The sequence below is a fragment of the Sinocyclocheilus grahami genome, unplaced genomic scaffold, assembly GCF_001515645.1.
Source record: "Sinocyclocheilus grahami isolate Dianchi unplaced genomic scaffold, SAMN03320097.WGS_v1.1 scaffold579.1, whole genome shotgun sequence".
NCBI lineage: Eukaryota > Metazoa > Chordata > Actinopteri > Cypriniformes > Cyprinidae > Sinocyclocheilus > Sinocyclocheilus grahami.
In genome coordinates this window covers 1,137,520-1,158,439 of record NW_015505758.1, presented here as the reverse complement: position 1 = coordinate 1,158,439, position 20,920 = coordinate 1,137,520, and the positions used below count along the sequence as shown (strand labels likewise).

Sequence of the window (20,920 nt, the reverse complement as noted above, 5' to 3'; positions counted from 1 at the left end):
ACAGCTCCTCCTCAATATACACCTTCATGGCCTCGGACTCTGGCTTTGATAGGGGAAAACTCTGCCTCTAATGGGGTTTGATCCTGGAAGAAGATCGATCGCACAGTCACGGAGTCGGTGAGGAGGAAGTTGCGAGGCTTTGGTCTTACTGAAAGCGTCAGCGAGGTCCTGGTACTCAGGGGGTATTCTCGGAACCGGTGAATCATCTAATATCTGGGCTGGTCGGGGAGATGAGGGCGTTAGGCTGGTGAGTAAACAATTCCTTTGGCAGGAGTCAGACCACTGTAGAATCTGCTTAGTGGTCCATGAGATCCGGGGGTTGTGTCTCTCTAGCCAGGGCAGACCAAGGATGATGGGATTCAGAGGAGAGTCAATAGCAAAGAGTTGGATGGTTTCGGTGTGAAGTATGCCAGTTCGCAGACACAGGCATAAGTGACAGGATTATTGGCAGGACTAGTGGTTACCTGAGATTTCTTTATCCGCATATCTGCTGAAACCCTCTCCTCGGTGTTAGATGCCAAAATCTGCTCAATGCCTGTTGACAACATTGGTTGACAAAATATTTCAACTCAGAATTTATAATAGCGATGTAGCATATTGTCCAATTATTATTGAAAAATAATTATGTATTTTCTTCAACAAGCAAAAGTAGAACAGAAAACTGACTTTTGAGTTTGTTGCGAGCATTGTTGGCCAATTTCTTTATCTCATTCGTAACTGCCTCCAATTCATCCTGTGTCTCTGTTTGAGAAATGTGATGAGATATATGTAAAGCATGAATGTGGTAGGGAGGCAATAGAGAAAAATAAATAATTTATAAAAATTAAGGTTAAATGTAATTATACTAACTCTGGTCTGATGTCGGTGCAGAGAGGATGACGGAATACAGTCGCTTTATCTCGCCTATATTTTCATCAATCTTGTCTATACTGGTGCGGATTTCTTCAAACTGTAGAACGCATACAGAAATGACTTTCAAATGTCCATTCAACTGCACTCTTACAAATAACGATTCTTTATCGGCACTGGTGGTTCTATAAGTAATCTTTGGACTTTTAAAAATTAAAACATTTTACTTTTAAGAACTGTTCACAAAAAGTTTATTTGGGGAACCCAAAAGAGTTGTTCTGTGGCATCGCTGTTAAAACCCCCTTTTGGAACCTTTATTTTTAAGAGTGTGTAACAATAGTGTGTAACTTTATTTTTAAGAGTGTGTTCAAATGTCCATATTCATTGATTCACTTATACCTGAGCAAAGAACTCATCCATAAACTCTTTTTTTTCCACTGGAATTTCCACATCATCAGGAGTTTGGTCCGACTTCTGTTTTGACATACACAACCAAAGCAGAAAGTTTAATAAATTGGCAGAAATAGTGTTTTCTCTGCTTAAAAACAAGTTTAAAATTTTTTTAGCTAGTTTCTGGCCCCACACACAGACGCGGCTTATTCCCCTCGGAGACAGATGGGAATCCGCATTCTGAATTACCTACATCAAGCACGTAGAAACGCGTCTGACATTAATAGAATTCTTTCTCTTTGGCTTCTTGCTTGTAGAGTCAGCGAGGAGATGATCTTCGTCGCTGAAGGAGAAAAATTATGACGAAATGGCGCTCAGATCTGACTTGTATAGCAGTCAGCCCCACCCCTTTTGGTGGGTTGAAGTGCCATTGGTTCGTGCAGTTACACTACCATGAAAAAATCAGGCTTCAGTATCAGAGTAAACAGAGTTTCCCTATAAGCATCAGCGACTCAACGTAAGAGACGACCAGCTGGTCTCCCAGCCTGACCAGCCAACAGACCAGCTTGACCAGGCTGGGACACCGACCAAGACCAGCAAACTACATTAAGCTGGTTTAAGATTTTTTTTTTCAGCAACCACTTGTTATTGTCAGAAACTTAAAGAAAGACACCATTGCAATTTATTTTCAACGGGAACTTAAAAGTTACAGAAATGTAACACTACACAGAATAGTGTACACAGAATACACAGAATTTTTATAAAGCAATTCCTCATGAGTCTCTGTGGAGAACTCAAAGTTGGGACCCTAAGAAAAAGACAGACAGGTAAAGGTAGACATTAACTCTAATAAATCTGGTTTATCTAATTTATCCTTCATCCCCATGTAGATTTTAAATCAACCTATTTAATTGCCTGCTTATTTTGTGAGCGGTACAGCTGCATCTGTCTTCGGAGATATGAAGGATGCAATACTACTCTATAAGTACTCAAGATTAACATGAGACTGGCAGAAACTGTGTGTGTTATGTCCCCTTTAAATTGTATTAATGTTTCATAATATTACTGTTTTATTGTATTTTTAAAAAATTAAAATAAATGCTATTTAGGTAAGGATAAGTGACTTCTTACCACTCCTAAACTTTTGAATTGTAGTGTATATTCTATTTGTTTTCTCTCACTATACTTTTTTATATTGTACTGTGCTGTATTAATTTTGACAGCTGTAAAAAATTAATTTAGTAAAGTTCTCACAAAATTTCCACAGGCTCACTAGAAAACAGTTTGAACGCCCCTATTTTAGACACGTTGTCTGATGACACTTTAAATAGCCTGTTAAGGGACACAATGCGTAGTTGAAACGTGCTGCTATGCTCACCTCTACAATAGCATCCACAGGGCAGGCCTCCTGGCAAAAGCCACAATAGATGCATTTGGTCATGTCTATGTCATAACGCGTTGTTCGCCTGCTGCCGTCAACACGAGGTTCTGCCTCAATGGTGATGGCCTGAGAGAGAAAAAAAACATGGAGGTCACCTTGTACATTTAAATTTCACTATGATGCTTCTTATTCCCATGTGTGAACAAATAAACCTACTAGGGCTGTCGCGATAACCGCAATATCGCAATACTGACGAGCCAACTGCAGAGGAATGCAAGAACCGCAGCAACCGCGATATTTTCATGTTTTCTTTTTTTCGTAAGCTTACGCCCTTCTCGTTTTACACTTCGTGCACATGTACTGAATATTAAATAAGTTAGTAATGATAAAAAATTTTACCAACCATGCTGATTTGTACAGAGGCTCTGTAGACTTGCACTTAACAAGCCTAAAGAGACAGCGAATTCGTGCACATGTACTGAATATTAAATAAGTTAGTAATGATAAAAATTTTTACCAACCATGCTGATTTGTACAGAGGCTCTGTAGACTTGCACTTAACAAGCCTAAAGAGACAGCGAATGAGAGAGAGATCGACTGAGCGTGTGCAATTACCTGCACCTGTCCTTCAGGCCAAGTCATATATTTTTGTGAATATAGGTTGTCATGTCCAAGAAAAGCAAACTCTCTGGTTTAGCATCGATGCATTGCTGGTCAGCTGAGCCTTCTAAAGTGGCGCTCAAAGTTAAAATGATTTCAACAGTGTGATGAATCATCTTTTTGAACGTGTAGTTGAATGAACCGTTTAAAGACCTTGTGGTGCAACAATGTAACTGCACTGACTGACAGCCCGTCTAGAACGCGCAGGTGAAATATCAGAAGAAAGTCTCTTGTCCAGTCAGTTTAGAAGATCAGAACTAACCGTTATACATAATATAGGCTAACAACAGCCCAATAATCTTATTGTCAGGTTTATGTTCGGTTATGCGGACCCTTATTTTGACATTCTCTTCTGTTTTCTTCACTTTCTGTTTCAACACTATTTAGTTTCTATTTCTATTTCATTGGTTTCTGAATATGACCTCATTATATCGTAACACACAGATATGATATATGTGGCGATAATACCGCATATCGCGCTGTTGAGCCACTCCGCAAGGGACCACGACCAGTGTTGGGCAAGCTACTCTGAAAATGTAATCAAATTACTGATTATTCCTTTTAAAAGTAATCACGTTACTGTTCTGATTACTTTATTTCAAAAGTAATTAGTTACATTACTATTTACGTTACTTTTTTCTCCATGAAATTGATGAAATCCCAGCATACATGCTCCCGATAAATATTTGTTATTAAAGCATCAACATTCACAGAACACTGTTCTTTTTAACTAAAGCAAGCAGCTGCTGCGTGCATGGGTTGGATGGCAGAATGCCAGCAAAGAACACTGCATTTATAATCTCTAAAAGACATCTCAGTTCATCGCAATCTCACAAATCTATAACACAATAAATATATGCATAATGAATCTTTCATAATGTCTACAATTCGTGTGTTATAATGAGAGGATTCGTGAGCATGCAAATTTCAGCACTGCATTGCTTAACGCTGCAAACGCGTGTTATAGCCTAAATAGAAACTCTGCATACGCTTGCACCTGTTAATCGTTTATATTTTATATTAGCTCATGTTGCTTTTGTGCAATAGATGAATAACAATTTATTTGTTTTAGATATTTCTATTTTGTGGGAGTCCCGTGAATCATTTTATTCTCCCCCATCCCACACACACACACACACGAGTGTCTACCCGCCCGCACCAGCACTCGCTCATCTTGTCCCGCGCCGCACTCTGGTGCACCGGGTCTCGCGGGAGAGCAGGTCTCTAATCCACTGGCACTTGAGTGCGTGTGCTACATCCTTTTTACAATCTCTAGATTATAAAACACTGCATTCTGTCAGCAATGTAACGCGGCAGTAACGTATGACTAGCAATTACTGTTTGTTACTACAATGTCAAGATATATTAGAATGAACAAGGGCAATCAGAAAGAAAGTGTACCTGGGCTGGACAAATGGCCTCACAAAGTTTACATGCAATGCACCGCTCCTCTCCAGAGGGGTACCTGCGCAGCGCATGCTCGCCACGGAAACGGGGCGATAGAGGGCCCTTCTCGAACGGGTAGTTGATTGTGGCAGGTTCACGGAAAAGATAGCTCATGGTCATTCCCAAACCTGCATCAAGACAAATATCAGGTGGACCTACGTTTTAGAGTTCTGGGGATAATTTTAGTGAGGACTTTATGGAAGTGCTTTAGAAGTTAACGATAAAAGTCTCATGTTATCACTGACCTCTGAACAGCTCTGTCCACAAAAGAGTCTGAGCTGCACGGTCCGTGATGGACTTCATATCTGTGGCTTCCTCCTGATTATTAACATATTCTGCAAATAGAAAAAAGCAACGATATAGTAAAAGGTTTTATACCAAGACCATATTTTGTACCATGAGATACTTACTAATCCCTGCTCTGTGTGCGGATAGGCTGAGAGGACGTACAAGATTTTGTCTGGCCAGAAATGACCCTAAGGTGTAAGCACATGACATAATCACTCATCTGAGAAATTAAGACTTTATTTTGATTACATATGTCACCATGGACCACAAAACCAGTCATAAGAATTATATATCATCTGAAAGTGATATATGACAATATTTGGTCGAGATACAACTATTTGAAAATCTGGAATCTGAGGGTGCAAAAAAAATCTAAATACTGAGAAATTCGCCTTTAAAGTTGTCCAAATGAAGTTCTTAGCAATGCATATTACTAATCAAAAATGTGTACGTTTTCATATATTTACGGTAGGAAATTTACAAAATATCTTCATGGAACATGATGATTTTTGGCATAAAAGAAAATCAATAATTTTGACCCATACAATGTATTTTTGGCTATTGCTACAAATATACCCCAGCGACTTAAGACTGCTTTTGTGCTCCAGGGTCACATATATAGACATACATAAATGTCACTGTATTTGTTGCTTGTTTTTACTCGTATATTGCTTCTAATAATTCATAGACCCACCTGGCCTGGATACGGTGTAGACCACACGTAATGCCGCAGACATCTCAATGAAGTGCACTGTAAGTGATAGGGACAAAGATGAGGGAGGGAAACTAGGGTTTGTTATATTGATTTCTCAGATTACAACATTAAACATTCTTGTGGTCATATACTGACAAATTTTAATCATTTTATTTCGAATTAATGATCAACAATAGGCTCATTCAAAATATTCAATATTACTTTCATTACTTTAATATACTAATATAACTTTAATTGGGATAAAGGTTGGCAGTTACACAAAATAGTGCACCATGAATTACTTCCCCTTACAGAACGTAAACAAAACCCATAAAATTGGTTCCGCTGACATAGCAAGCAGCAGCTACATAAATGTGGTTAACTTGAGCACCACATATCAACTATCGCTATTTAAAATATAGACAACATGTAACACATCCAAAATAATAAGGCAACTGTTTGACTGGGCAACACAGATACTGTAGGACTGCAGCAAGTGGTTTAGGACACGAGCTCAAGCTACTTGGCTTCGTACATATTTACTATACAGTTTTTGCGATGTGCATTTATATATTTAATCTCTGCATAATTATATATAGCTCAGTGTTATTTGCTTCTATGCCCGTGCGGTGTTTGTAGTAGCATAGCCACAGGATGATTTCTCAAGGACTTTCAATGACTAACGTTATACACTGTTATCATTCGTATAACTGTTATGCCAATATTTGACTTTTGAATATTGTATTAATTACATCGGTTCCACAAAATGCGATGCATGCCAACTTAAAGGATGGACAACGAAAGCAAAAAGTTTAAAAATAAATTCGCACTCACCGGACACTCGCTATTTGGCCTTCTCAACCAGAACAGCGGACGATTGAGAAAATGCACATGCACAACGCCGGAAGTGAGTTTTTTTTTTCTTTTTTCTTTTTTTTTCTTTTTTCTTTTTTTTTCTTGCAGACACAATGCATGAAAAAAAACACTGAAATACTAAATAAATTAATAAAACATACAAAAATAATAATATTAATAATACTACCATTATTGTGAACCCGTGTTTCTCTATTATATCATTAAAAATTCAACACTGACTGTAGTTCAGAATTTTGTTCTGTAGAGATATATAAAATATTTTAAACCAATGCAAAATCCAGATTTAGACATATAAATCTTTGGCTTTATGAAAGTCCGATTTACCAAAAAAATAAAAAAGATTATTGTAGCCCACAGAATGCTTCAGATAATAATAAGGATTAGTGAGTCCAGAAATCTGAAAAGAAATAAGGAGTACTGGAGGCAGGTAGATTCCCAATTATAATTCACCAAACATCTTTTTTTCTTAATCAAAATATAATATAATAAATAATTGTATTTTTTAAATTGTATTCTTATAAGATCCTTCACTTAAACATAAGTTTTGAAAATAGTTTAGGAGTTCAGTGAGGCATGAGTTAATATAATAAGTTTATGTCACTACCTTATGGGTTCTACAGGTGTTTAAAATGCTAAAATAACTAAAAAAAAAATCTAATACAAATGCTTACATAGCCATTGGTGCTGTCACTGTGAAGAAAGCTGAAAAAGTGTTAGATGGTTAAAGCTTAATGAAGCAGGATAAGTTTAATTGCAGAAAGCTGTGATGTGTGTCCTCACGTATTCACTGTGTTCAGAGCTCTCTGTGTCACATATCCACAAAACAACCGAGTGTGAAGCTTTCCTTTTTCTAATTGTTGGGTTTATCTGTAGGTCTCTGCTTCGGTGACAAAGTAAGTCGATCACCTTTAAACAAATTCTCTGTAATGTTTTCTGAAAGATAAATCTGTGCTGTTGAAGTGCTGTTTCATAGATCGAGGTTGATGTATAATTTTTGAATTTCAATGCTAAATTGATTTCTGATTCCCAGAAGCTGTGAAATTTGAAAGTGAATTTGTCTGAATAAAATTCTTACTCATTTCAGTGAACGCTTCAGATAATATAACGGAATCAGAGGAGAATTATTGGTCCAAAATTGAGAAGTCTGTGCTCACTCCCATTCTCACCACTGAGATGGTGCTGGGTGTTTTGGGAAATGGATTGGTTTTGGTAGTCAAAGTAGTGGTAAGAATAATATGTAATTTTATAAAATAAGTTGTTGTTGTGTGTGTATATATATATATGTATATGTTTAGAGAGAGAGAGAGAGAGAGAGAATATTTTTCTCTAAAGAAAAAGATCCATTTTAAAATGTAATTCCTACCTCATCATGCCTTTAATTTGTATTATTATTTTTTGCGTTCTCACAGTGTAAAGACCATTTTCAGTGCCTTTACTGGCTGCCACTTTTCAGTCTCACGCTCTCAGATTTCTTCTGCTCCATCCTCATCATCTGTGGCTCCCTCTTAGCTGTGCTGAGTGAAGGTCAGATTTCACCGTGGTGTGAGGTGGTGAGCTTGCTAAAGTTCACCTTCATCACCTCTTCCATTGGAAGCATAGGTATGGCTATGACACTAAACAATTGACCTCTATGGTATATCTTTATGAATTCTGCTTTCATTGTAATTAGCAGTAAGGAAAAATAAATACACACCTCTTTGTACACCTGAATGGGTGCGTTGGACAGTATTGTGAGAAAAGAAGAAAAACCCTGCACACTACCATAGCTTAAATGAAATGTAATATTTATTGAAAAAAAAAAAAAACAATGCGACAGAAATGCAGAAAAGTTGATGTTTTAATTAATATTCCTAACAAGTGATAAAAGTGTTTGGGATTTTTCCTTCTTTCATTATTAATTTAGACAGCAAAGTTTGTGATTTATACAATAACGTTAAGAAAAAAAATGAGGACAAACCATGGATTACTAAGGGAATCGAGAAAGCGTGTAAAAAGAAAAATGCATTATACAGGAAATTTATAGTAACTAGAACCAAACAAGTGGAAAATAAATATAAGATATATAAAAATAAATTAAAAAGCATTATAAGATTTAGTAAAAAGGACTATTATAATAAGTTATTGGACAAGCATAAGAATAACATAACATGGAAAGTACTTAATAGTATAATTAAAAAGAAAACTGAAAAAGTAGATTACCCAACTTATTTTGTTAATGATGATAAATTAAGTATAAATGAAATGATTGACATTGTCAAAGAATTTAATGAGTATTTTGTAAATATTGGGAACAATTCGAATGTGTGTTTTTTGTTATGTTGTTTTGAATTATGTATGTACATTTGGGGTAATGTTTTTGTAACATGTTTATCTTGTTTTTTTTTTTAATGAAAAGTGTCGCTCATCAGTTAACTGTGTATAAAGGGTAGGCATAATAAGCAAGGCTTCAGCCTACACCTTTTTCGGTAATTATGTTTATTTATTTATTTATTTTGTGAAAAGTTGTCTGTGAGGACCGAAATAAAAAATGATTGATTGATTGATTGATTGAATAAAGTTATTCTGAAAACTAAACTCCTCGTTTGTGCCTTAAAAAAGTTATCTAAAAAAGAGTTATGTCACAATAATACCATGCTTATCTTCTTTGTCTTGTAATGAAATGGGTTTATTATTATTATATAATGTTTATATTATTATTATTTGGTTATGTACAATCTCTAAAATTCTTAACATGATTAAAGCAAGTCTTTGAACTTGCTTTGAGTTTCAAAAATGTATTTAAATCAGTTTTTTTATTAAGATGAATTAGAAAAAGTTATTCTGAGATCTAAACTCCTCGTTTGTCTTTAAAATTTGTCTTTAAAAAAGAGTTATGTTACAATAATACCATTATTTTCTTCTTTGTCGTCAGCTATTTTCTGTGTACAGAGATTTATGGGAATTCCTTCTAAAGGTAAAAGACTGTCTGTTCTCATGGCGGTGGCATGTGTGGCATCATGGTGCACTGGAGCTATATTTGGAGCAGTGCCAGTAGCCTTTGACTGGATAAGGTGAGCCAGAGTGAAGATGCTCAGAGATGCTCCGAATATATGCATCTATACTGTATTCTATCTCCTATGTTCAGGTATGATCCAGCAGAAATGCTGTGTGCAGTGTTCTGGGAAAGCAGTTACTCTGACATGCTGGTTTACATCCTCTGTGCCTTCTCCATCTCCATCTTCATCCCATTTCTACTCATACTCTCCTGCTCCATCCTGACTTGTGTAGGCCTTGGAAAAGACGGTTCCAGGTTCGTAAAGTTGGAAATGGTGAACACAGAATTTTTAAAGCATTCATATGGAGTTTTAAAGATTAATACCTATATACTTATGAACTTATATACTTATAAAATGAAAATTTGCTGAAAATTTACTCACCCTCAGGCCATCAAAGATGTACAGTGGGTATAGAAAATAATCAAATATCTTCAAATTCCTCCCATTTCTCAATTTTCCTGTGATAGTTTAAATGTCCACATTTTATCTGTTCATAGCCAGGGTGACCTGTCTTCTGTCACGCCACTGCTGGTGATCTTGTATCTGTTCTGCTATGCTCCATTTGCTGCATCCGAGGTGAGAAAAGTCTGTTAGTGTGAAATAATTTTCTGTTCTGTCCGTTTTTTGGAGTCACTCTTTCAAATGCTTAATTTTAATGGTTTTTTTCCATGTTAACTATTCTGTTTATTCTTTTTAGTTGGTTCTCCTTGGAAGGCTTGGTCTATCCCCATCCCCTGAATGGCTGTGATCACTGTCATCAGTAATGGTGTATCTGGACTGTGGTTTAAACCTTTATCTACTGCACTAATAAAGACTTCCGAAAAGCAGTACTCATACTGTTTTGGAACAAAAGGAGATCAGCTTTTCCCGATCCAATGCTGACCGGCATTACAAGGCTTGAAATATGAAGATTTAAAATAAAGATGATTGAAAAGTTGTGCGACATATTTTGTTATGCATCTCATCATGATTTTAATGGGAAGAAATTACACTCTGTCTTATGACTAGATGTGTGCTGAGATACAAATATTGCAGTGTAGGTAAAGGCAGACATGCAGCTAATAATAAATCTGATAGATGTTTTTGCTCAAAGTGTTATTTTAATTCATCAAGTTAAGGCATATAGAACAGGCTGTCCATTTTTTATTCGTCTTCAACTTGAAAACCTGATAATCATGCTTAAGACATAACATCATGAACACACGCACATTAAAATGCATCAAATAGTGAATTTGTACACATCTGGTTTACTATATTTGTGGGGACTCTCCATAGGCGTATGTTTTTCTACTGTACAAACCGTATTTTCTATCATCCTACACCTAAACCTACCCCTCAAAGAAAACTTTCTGAATTTTTACATTCTCAAAAAAAAACTCATTCTGTAGGATCTATGAGCCCATTTCCCCAAGGGGACCTCAATTTAGGTCCCCACAGTGACACGAGTCCCCATGAGTTGGTGTGTATTCAGGTTTAAGTCCCCACCGGGATAGAAAAACACACACACTAAAATGCCTCAAATTGTGAGTTTGTATATATGATTTGAAAATATAATACTGTATTCTAAGAGATGAAATCCAAATATTTGACTGTTTTCCTGAAAAATCGATTAATTACCAAGTTATTTTCTTACACTGTTCTGAACATTACTAAATGGATAATCAAGATGAAAGTGGACAAAGCATCCATTTAGACAAAATACGAGTTTAAACATGTAATGATCATTGTCTTATTATTCAGTTGCATTGTGTTCACAATACACATTAAATATAACCTATTAAATGTAAGTACGACATTAAATGTTATGTATGGGTATTTATGAAGAGCGTTTGTGTGTATTTTCACTAAGGCGGGTGAGAAAACAAAAACTGTAATGAAACTGCAGAATGTCGCAAACTTTGGACCAGAAATGTCCAGAAAGATTTTGAAACATCCAGTACTCTGCAAGAAAGTGATCCAGAAGCTTCAGGACCACAAAACCAGAGCAGGCCAGCACGGCCAAGTAAAAGTAGCGCATGGACGCCGTATCTCCGTGGCTCAACTGTGCTCGGCATGTGCTGTGCATGATCATAAGCGACATCCACTAAAACTTTGTCAAAAATGTGAGTGTTTGCAAGCACAGTGCAAAGCAGGAAGGGTATAAGAACGTGAACGACCGCCGACATGTTCATTTTCAAATAAAAGAGATACAATCCAAATCAGAACGACAGTAGCAAAACACGTGGACTAATGTGTACAATGTACAAAGTTTGGTTTCCGCAATCTAGATCACGTGACGACCACTGTAGCCTTTCATTGGTTTAGCATACAACCGTTCTGCTCATACTAGTTTTGTAGTATGTGTACAGTGTGCAGATTTCCTGTATATGGAATAGCCCAGTGTTGCAAAACTCCTGTTCCTGTAAAGCCACAGCCCTGCATTGTTCAGCGCCAACCCTAATTCAACACACCTGATCCTTCAGACTTACTGGAAAACTACATCAAGTCCTACTACAATCAAGTCATTCAGGCTTACTGGCAAACTACATGGTATGTGTGTTCGAGCAGTGTTGGAACGAAACTCTGCAGGGATTGTGGGCCTCCAGGAAGTTTGATATACATTTGCCAAAATATGCAACATGCAGAATAGCACACTGCATGGAATACTGTATCTCACAATGCAATGCTACAATATATTCCAGCTATATATATATATATATATATATATATAATTATTTTTTATTAATTATACCAGGAGAACAGGGCCCACATTGGTCTTGCACAAACTAAATAAATAATTAAATAAATAAATAAGACAAAACCACTGCAGTATACTATTTACTGCACAGTATGCTGTAAGCAACCTACATGTTTTCACTGGAGTGGATGTATATATGAGCATATCTATCTGTGAAAGTGTGCTCAGATAAGTGTTTATGTATGAACGCATACACGGGTCATGAAGAAGTGAAATAATTTGCGATCAAGAATGTAGTCCAAAGATGAAGTGGAAAGTCCCAGAAGGAATTCTTCAGACATTCCTGTTTGTCAAGTTTGTCTGACCATTGTGCTTACTTCTAGCTGGCCAGTCCTTTGCACTGCATTGTCTCTTAAAGTGACTGCACCTAATTTACTAGCTGTTGTCTGTGTCCTTAATGTTAATCTAAGAAAATAAAAGAGAGAAAATCATTCACTGTTCTTAACTGAATTACGTTGTAGTTTTAATAAGAATGATTCTATATTTAATTTATACAGTGAAGACTATGCAATGATATTTTACATTTGATTATTCTGTTTCTGTACTTTAAAACCTATACAAACTTGAAAAAAATTTAACATTATTTAATTTGTATGTTCGTTCTATTTATTTATTTTATTTCAAACGGCCCACGGGTACAACCTGCACCGGGGCCCTGCAAACCCCAGCTACGGCCCTGACATTAAGACACATTCACATCTTATTCTCTATGTAAACTGTAGGCCAGTATTATTGACTTAATATTTTACAGTATCCCTGCCTCTATGTGTTACATTCAGCTGCACATTTTGAAATATCAGCACATTTTTTAATGATATAAACACTCTATCGCAAAGTTATTTAATGCAGATTTCATATTTAATGCAAAAATACATTCATTAAATGGGGAAAGAAAGAGATAAGTGTTTGTGAGATAAGATTTAGAAAACAGGTTTTGGCATTACGGAAATGCTAGACTATACAAGGAAGATAAACAACAGAGAAGGCATGCAGTGGCTGAGAGAGGTAGGCACAGAAACAAGGTGCTTTGCAAGTGCTGTTGACTGGTTTGAAGAAAAGAGACAATAAGGTTTAATACACTTCAAAGTGACAAAGCAATACTGGATATGACTTGAAGGATGAATGTAAAGGACCTGTAAAGGATGAAAGAAAATGAGAGGCTATGGAGGAAGAAACAGCAAAGGTATGAAAAATGGATGCTAGATACAATAGATAAGATTCCTTTGCAAAAAAGGCTTTTAAGTTTTCAAGAGCACAAAAAGATCAAATGTGATAAGATTTGTATGATATATAATATATAAGAGTAAATGGTATGTCACTAGTATTGTAAACTCTTAAAAAAAAAAATACAATGTATAGTACTATTAGAACTAGGGGACTACATTGGCATCAATGGTTCCATGAAGAACCTTTAACACTCATGGAACCTTTCCATTGCACAAAAAGTTATTTATAGTGGAAAAAGGTTCTTTAGATTATTAAAAAGTTCTTTACACTAAAAAAAAAAGGTATATTAAGAACTGTTCACTGAAAGTTTCTTTGGGGAACCAAAAATTGTTATTCTACGTTATCACTGTGAAAACACCCTTTTGGAACCTATATATTTTTTTAAAGTAAGTTAAAATAAAAAGATGAATAATGCCATGAACTCATTTTATAAGAACATAATATGTCTCTTTTCATGCAGAGCGATGTGAGGAATGGTCTGCGGAATGATATTCCACTACTGCAGTCTATGCTGGCGAAACTTAGTCTAAAACACAAACATCCCATTTCACACCCAGATACGGCCTGTAAAAGTGTGTTTTACCATTCTCTGGAGTCTGAAGAACATATAACAAATGAAGAAGACAGGAAATATAGCACAGTCAGATCTGATGGTGATGAGGAGCAACCAACTAGGAGTTCTGAAACAGAAGATGGAAAGGAAGTTGTTGAAGAGGTCAAAGAGCCTCCAGACGCCCTTCCTAATTGGGAGAGGAAGAGATTTCTCCCTGTCTCTTTGTCCAAAGAAACACAAGCTTCAGAATTAAGTCAGCAGCCAAGTAAAAGTGAGTTTTTGGAGGACAAAAAGAACAAAGAGACTAGCATGAAAGAGCATGTGGCTGGAGCTGCATTATTGCCTAACAATCCATCTCAAGAAACATCTGCACACACATCTTACCTCTCTGTGTCCTCAGATAAAGTAGACTCTGCACAGGTGGGGTTTAAGCATGAACCACCAGATGAAGCTTGTGGTGGTCCTTCAAATCCAATCAGTATGGACACAAGAAGGGTTCTGACCCATCAAACTGCTGTGAACCTTACAAGCAAGACAACAAGGTCCGCTTCAGATCCAGTACAACACAAGCGTAAGGAAGAGAGACCCCTCTCAGCTCCAAGTATTTCAAACCTATGGGAATATGAAGATATTGCAAATGCAATGTCAATGAAAAGCTTCCACAAAGCTGCTATGATTTTGGGACAGGAGGATTCAGTCATGAGCATCGGGGATGCAGAACATGACATCCCACTCACCAAAACGCAAAAGAAAGGAGTGAAAAACAAAATGAAGAATCTTACTCAGAAACTGATGGAAAAGCTTAAAGATAAACATGATTGTGAGCACACCAGCAGCAAAAGCATCCAAGGCAGTGTGGAGGAAGAAGGACAAAATGTATGTTTACTTCTTCATACTTCTATCCTCGTACTTCTAATGTATGACAGATCTCTTACACTATGAATGAACTTTAATGAATGTTGTAACTGATAAATAACTTTTTTGGTTTGCTTATTTTTAACTATTGAACTTTTCCTTGGGCTTGTTTTTCAAACTCAAATCACAATGAATCACCGTGCAGCTGAATTCCATGGAGATGGAAGCCGAGGCTCCTGAGATTCCACCACCACTTCCACCAAAAAAGGGGAAATATGTTTTCTTAGACAGGTGGGATACATTGAACATATTTAATTTCCTAAGTTATTTTAGTAATATTTATATAATGTTATAGTATTTAATAATAATTTGAATTCACTTTTTTTATTTTCAGTTGTCATTTTTCTTAAAAATATATTTCAATCATGACAACTCTCGGAAGATTTTAGCATGGTGATGGATATGACAATGTTAATGTATTTGGTCTTGGCGGAACAGATCTGCTACGTTGCTGCTGAATTGCTGCTGCTGTTGGTTATTGCTGTAGTTGTAGATTATTGCTGCTGCTGCAGGCATGTACAGGAACTTGCTACTGCCAATGCATATGGCGATACGGTGCCATGAGTATTTAATATAAAATGTTTATATAAAATAACCCGTAGCAGATCTATACAGATGGAGCTGGGGAAGGTGGAGGGTTTCAGAGAAACTCTGAAAGCGCACTACAAGAATCTCTAGTGAATGCTAGCCAGCCATTTAAATGCAAGGCAGTAAGCTCATTGGCTGCATATGCAGCATGAACCAATCAGCTTGTGCCAAGTCGTTTAACTCTCTGAATATCATCAGTTACGTTAACAACCCATCGCCTGTGCCATCTAGAGTTTCATGACTGAACTATATATATATATATATATATATACAATGCCTTACAAAAGTATTAATTTTAATTTTTTCATATTTTGTTATGTTGCTGCCTTATGTTAAACTGCTTTAAATTACTTTTTCAATCAATCTACACTCCATGCACCATAATGGTAAAGCAAAAACAGTTTTTTAACATCTTTGCAAATTTATTAAAAATAAAAAACTTAAGTGATTCCTTTGCATAAGTACTCTATCTGAGACAGTTGAAATTTAGCTCAGGAGCATTCATATTGCTTGTAGATGTTACTACACTTTGAGTGAAGTTAACCTGTGGCAAATTCAATTGAATGGGTATGATTTGGAAAGGCACACACATCTTAATTAAAGGTCTAACAGCTGATAATGCATATCAGAGCAAAAACCAAGCCCTGAGGTCAAAAGAACTGCCTGTAGAGCTCAGAAACAGGTTTGCATCAAGCCACACATCTGTGGAAGAGTTCAGGGAAAAAATCTGCTTCATTGAAGGGTCATAGAAGCATGTAGTCTGTTATCCTTAATGGAAGAACTTTGAAACAACCAGGACTCCTCCTAGAGCTGGCCTCCTGGCCAAACTGAGCAATTGATGGAGAAGGGCTTTGGTTAGAGTGATGAACAAGAAGCTGATGGTCATTCTAGTTGAGCTCCATGATCACATGTGGAGACAGGAGAAACCTACAGAAGGACAAACATCACTGCAACACTCCACCGATCTGTGCTTTATGGTGGTGTGGCCAAACTCAATCCTCTCCTCAGTGTAGACACATGAAAACACACATTGAATTTGAAGAAAGGACCTAAAGGACCCTCAGACTGTGAGAAACGGTATTATCTGGTCTGATGAACCTCAATTCCAAACATCATGTTTGAAGGAAACCAGGCACTGCTCATCACCTGCAGAGTACCATCCCAAAAGTAAAGTGTGCTGGTAGCAGTTATTTAAAGCAGTTTAACATAAGGCTGCAACAACAAATCGTGAAAAAAAGAAGGGGTATGAATATTTTCGCAAGGCACTGTATATCAATATATTAACTCTGATGAGTCTCTGAGGATGGAATAGATGATGGAGAGACTGTTGCTTATTTATTTGCATGTTTGTTTTTATTTTTAGCTTTATAGACAACTCTGTGAATGTCCTTGAGTGGCCCAGCCAGAGCCTGGGATTGAACCCAGTCAAATATTTCTGGAGAAACCTGAAAATGTGCATCTGCCCCCATCCAACCTGACAAAGCTTGAGAGGTGGAGAGGCGAGGTGAAGAATGGCAGATAATTGCCAAATGATAATGAAAAAAGCTTGTCGCATCATACAAAAAAGACTTGAGGCTGTAAAGGTGCTTCAGTAAATATTTTGTTGAATACTTATGCAATATACTTATTTCAGTTTTTTTTATTTTTAATACATTTACGAAGTTGTGACAATTCTGTTTTTGCTTTGTCAGTATGGTGTATGGAGTGTAGATTGATGTGGAAAAAAAGTAATTTAAAGCAGTTTAACATAAGGCAGCAACATAACAAAACGTGAAAAAAATGAGACACTGTAATTAGCTTTAATTTATTTCAGTTTTAGTTTTAGTAATTGTATTACTTAAACTCATTTAGCCAAGTTATATTTGTTTTATTTTCATATTCATTTCAATGAACTAAAATGATTTTGAATAGTTTTAGGTTTAGTTAATGATAACAACTCTGCAAACCACAGGCCTTTTCCGAACATTTTTTATGGCGAGAGTTACTTTTAATAGGACAATTATGCATTTTATTTATGCCATATGCACATAATCTTTTGACCTTTTTCCATTTGAAACGTTGTTTTACAAAATCTACAACACTTCCTTTATTGTAGCATTACCCAGTCAACCTATTTATAACTCAGAGCTCATATTTCTAGTCCTGTGACATTCCTTTTATGTGAAATGATGGAATAAATCAAACACAAACATGCATGTTGTAACAAAGGTCTGTTAGTCTGGCCCTTTAATGCTACATGACTGTTAGTCCACATAAAACACGGCATCCTCCTAAACACGGAAAAACTGTTAAAGTGTACGGCAATGATCTGTCAAAAGATTAACGGGGGAAATATTTAGCCTCTGGTGATATCTTGGGTTGCACACTGTTAATCCGTTGTTAATTAAAATCCCTGTATCATACATTGAGGGAACAACAAAGGTTTTGAATTTACAAAGGCTACATTTAGGGATGAAAATAACTACAGTTTGCACTGGTTAAAACCATTAAAAACAAAACATCCAATTCCTATGTGTTTCGAGTTAAATTGATTGAAATTTATCTAATATTTCTTGTCTTTCTGAGCAGAAGATTTACCTTAAAAGACTTCAAACTCAATCTTGAACCGATCAACTTAATGGAGGAAATATTCACCGGGAGCGAATGGCTCAGTTACCTGCCCAGCAAAGAAAGTCCAACTGAGAAAGACACTAGTGATCAGTCAATGACAAATGTTGCTCTCCAACCAGAAAAGGATATTCAGCAAAACGTTCCTCTTCCGACACCAGAGCAGGACCAGTCAGAGGACATAAAGGACAATCAAGACAGTGTTTGTGATCCTCAAGAGGACAATGTAGCAAAAGCGAGCAGTGACTTGGATGTAAAACAAGTGGAACAGGATGCAAACATATTTGCTATACCTAAGGCACTGCTAACAAGTAATGCAATAAAACAAAGGGCTGGGATAGACTGTAAGTCAAACAAATCAGAAGACATCTATGACCGTGTGGACAGAAATGACTTTCCATTAATGCAAAGAAAGGCATCAGATGCTCCACTGGACCTTTCAGCAGTCAAGGTGGGGAACATTTTTCTATATTGCTTTCTGTAGTGAAAGTAACTAGATTATGTTAATATGTGAGAGAATGTTAATTCTTTTAGCTTTATTTTAACTATAACTCAATGAATAAGTGTAATAAATGATAAAAATACTTTCTCTCTCAGTCATTTGAATTGCTAGACAACTCTGCCCTCAAGAATCGAAATCGTCTTAGCAAAAAGAGACACCACCGACCACCCAAAAAGCACAAAAAAGGTGAGAAAAATCTGAGGAGGGTTGGAGTGAATTTACTGAATGAGAGCAATGAACATATGCAAAACTGACATTTATTTCACTCTTTTTCTCTTCCAGTAAAAACAGAAACGTCGAGTGCCATATTCTACAAGATTCCCCCTGTAATCCTGAATGAATCCCCTGTCAGCGCATCTCAACCACGTCATAGCATCCCCTTTTCCACATCTCCTCCTCTGCATTTGCCATTACATCCATATCACTCCTGACCAGTTACTGACATCATGATCATGGTCATTAATCTATGAAACCCAAAGCACAAACAGAGAAAGACCATATTGCATAACATCGATTCCATTGTTCAATCAGAATGGTGTGCCTTGTTCCATACTTCCTTGGCAGATTAAAACACACCTCGACTGTAAAGGCTTGAAAATTCAAAAGAGAAGTTAAAGGAAATTTACCGGTGTTCAAAAGATGGGGGATGTTACAATGGATAACATTCACATTTGCTAAAAAGAATTAACCTTTTTCACCTAACAATTATTTTCCCAACAAATCTCAATTCTCAGAAAGTCATAAATATGATGCTCTGTCAATATACACATTTGTTTTTATTATTTTAAGTTAATAATACACCTGTTCATTCATAGCTGTTGATTACCTGTAAAGCACAGTTTTTTCCCCCACAATCCTTATTATTATGCTAAATATCATGTAATATTACATTGTGTGTGTCCTTTGCTGTCCTTAGATTCCACTAATGAATTGTAATGAATTGTAAATCACCAACATGTATTAAAATGTGTTTTCCTTCTATTGAGTTCTTTATCACACTCCCTGAACTCAGTTTTGTGCTTAATGTGCTCATGATAATTCTAAGCTATCTAATCTAATGAAATATTGTATTCAAGTATTCCTGGATGAATGTCGTTATCTATTTATTCTGGGTCTTTTTGCAGCCTAAATAAATTTGGTTTAATAGTTTATGGCAAAGAAAAAAAAGAAAAACCTTTTTTTGTCATAAAACCGACACAAGCACTAGCTAGATTAAGGATAGTGAGTTAAAGCCATCTTTCCCCTATAATTATATATTTTTTATGGTGACCAGACGTCCCCCAACCCGAAATTACAATGTAAATTAAAATGTACAATGTGCCAACATAACCAGTTGGTTTTCAGAGCAATCGTGTCGTTATTATTTTCACCAAAAGAGGGCGCTGAAAGCTACACTGATTACTTAGTGCGCCGCTACTTTATCCATGAAGAACTTTACCTGGATGAGAACAGAGAGCCTACAACCTTTAGCCAAAAATCGCAATGTCTATGCCAGGGGTCACCAAACTCTGTCCTGGTTGGTCCGGGGACAGAGTTTGGTGAACCCTGGTGACCTAAGACCTTGATTAGCTGGTTCAGGTGTGTTTAATTGGGATTGGAGCTAAACCCTGTAGGACTCTGGCCCTCCAGGACCGGGTTTGGTGACCCCTGGGCTATGCTAATGCCGTGGCTTTGGTGGTACACAGGGAAGGAGACCAGAGATCATTGTAAGATTGGCTGAGGTGCCTCACGTGATCCAAGTTAGCCGTTACACTTTTTCCAATGGTAAGTATACAGACCGTCGCATCTCCCAATAATAAGACTGTTTTTATTTTTATTTTATTGTAAGTTTTTTTGTTGTTGATGCAGAGTAAATAATTTTATTCAGAAAGTTTTATGGGATGATACATAGATAAAACTACTTCACAGAGCCTGGTTTTAAGATGGCATTTTGTTTGAAGGCACATATGTAGTTTTTCTTGGCGTAACAAGAATCGTCATTCCATCTTCCAGTCTCTGAAAATGTGAGGGACAGTGAAATGAAGAGATTATTCTACCTTCTGCAGTGTGTCTTACCAAATATTTAAAAGTCCTCACAGCATCAATATCACTGTAATAAATCATTTAGCAAAACATGTAGTTTTTGAATGTGAAAATTGAATGTGATTATCCTATAGCCCATTAGTGTCTCTC

The 20,920-nt window shown here is 36.5% G+C and overlaps 4 protein-coding genes across 4 annotated transcripts in view; 2 read left to right on the top strand and 2 right to left on the bottom strand.

Annotated features, from left to right (window-relative positions):
- LOC107556789 (syntaxin-3-like) overlaps positions 1 to 1,335 on the bottom strand; it is a 6,595-nt gene extending 5,260 nt beyond the window's left edge. The window contains exons 1-4 of the mRNA XM_016239994.1: positions 1,249 to 1,335; positions 850 to 949; positions 667 to 741; positions 465 to 535 (exon numbers count right to left, since the gene is read on the bottom strand). Of these exons, the coding sequence (XP_016095480.1) occupies positions 465 to 535; positions 667 to 741; positions 850 to 949; positions 1,249 to 1,335 (333 nt within the window). The remainder of the gene's footprint in view (positions 1 to 464; positions 536 to 666; positions 742 to 849; positions 950 to 1,248) is intronic.
- Positions 1,336 to 1,890: 555 nt separating this feature from the next.
- Positions 1,891 to 6,620, bottom strand: LOC107556788 (NADH dehydrogenase [ubiquinone] iron-sulfur protein 8, mitochondrial-like). Its single transcript, XM_016239993.1, has 8 exons — positions 6,543 to 6,620; positions 5,709 to 5,765; positions 5,137 to 5,202; positions 4,972 to 5,061; positions 4,682 to 4,854; positions 2,618 to 2,746; positions 1,980 to 2,047; positions 1,891 to 1,897 (listed from the first exon to the last, which is right to left on the bottom strand). The coding sequence occupies exons 2-8, from the start codon at positions 5,749 to 5,751 to the stop codon at positions 1,891 to 1,893; spliced, it is 576 nt and encodes a 191-aa protein (XP_016095479.1). The 5' UTR covers positions 5,752 to 5,765; positions 6,543 to 6,620.
- A 781-nt stretch (positions 6,621 to 7,401) lies between these two features.
- On the top strand, positions 7,402 to 10,557 carry LOC107556828 (uncharacterized). Its single transcript, XM_016240061.1, has 7 exons — positions 7,402 to 7,477; positions 7,669 to 7,808; positions 7,994 to 8,183; positions 9,496 to 9,634; positions 9,709 to 9,873; positions 10,117 to 10,195; positions 10,317 to 10,557. Coding segments are annotated over exons 1-7 (765 nt in total). The 5' UTR covers positions 7,402 to 7,476; the 3' UTR covers positions 10,368 to 10,557.
- A 971-nt stretch (positions 10,558 to 11,528) lies between these two features.
- On the top strand, positions 11,529 to 19,218 carry LOC107556787 (uncharacterized). Its single transcript, XM_016239992.1, has 6 exons — positions 11,529 to 11,621; positions 14,044 to 15,012; positions 15,212 to 15,282; positions 18,208 to 18,697; positions 18,844 to 18,934; positions 19,031 to 19,218. The coding sequence occupies exons 1-6, from the start codon at positions 11,529 to 11,531 to the stop codon at positions 19,177 to 19,179; spliced, it is 1,863 nt and encodes a 620-aa protein (XP_016095478.1). The 3' UTR covers positions 19,180 to 19,218.
- The last annotated feature ends 1,702 nt before the right edge of the window (positions 19,219 to 20,920 follow it).

Bases quoted from the DNA above. Each gene is read 5' to 3' on its own strand.
- LOC107556788 (XM_016239993.1), bottom strand. From the start codon at position 5,751: ATGTCTGCGGCATTACGTGTGGTCTACACCGTATCCAGGCCAG. The intron at 5,203-5,708 runs GTGGGTCTATGA...CTTACACCTTAG, and splicing joins CTACACCGTATCCAGGCCAG to GGTCATTTCTGGCCAGACAA. The intron at 5,062-5,136 runs GTAAGTATCTCA...TTCTATTTGCAG, and splicing joins CGCACACAGAGCAGGGATTA to AATATGTTAATAATCAGGAG.
- LOC107556787 (XM_016239992.1), top strand. From the start codon at position 11,529: ATGTCCAGAAAGATTTTGAAACATCCAGTACTCTGCAAGAAAGTGATC. The intron at 15,013-15,211 runs GTATGTTTACTT...AATTCCATGGAG, and splicing joins TGGAGGAAGAAGGACAAAAT to ATGGAAGCCGAGGCTCCTGA. The intron at 18,935-19,030 runs GTGAGAAAAATC...TTTCTCTTCCAG, and splicing joins ACCCAAAAAGCACAAAAAAG to TAAAAACAGAAACGTCGAGT.
- LOC107556828 (XM_016240061.1), top strand. The intron at 7,809-7,993 runs GTAAGAATAATA...GCGTTCTCACAG, and splicing joins TTTTGGTAGTCAAAGTAGTG to TGTAAAGACCATTTTCAGTG. The intron at 9,874-10,116 runs GTTCGTAAAGTT...ATCTGTTCATAG, and splicing joins CTTGGAAAAGACGGTTCCAG to CCAGGGTGACCTGTCTTCTG.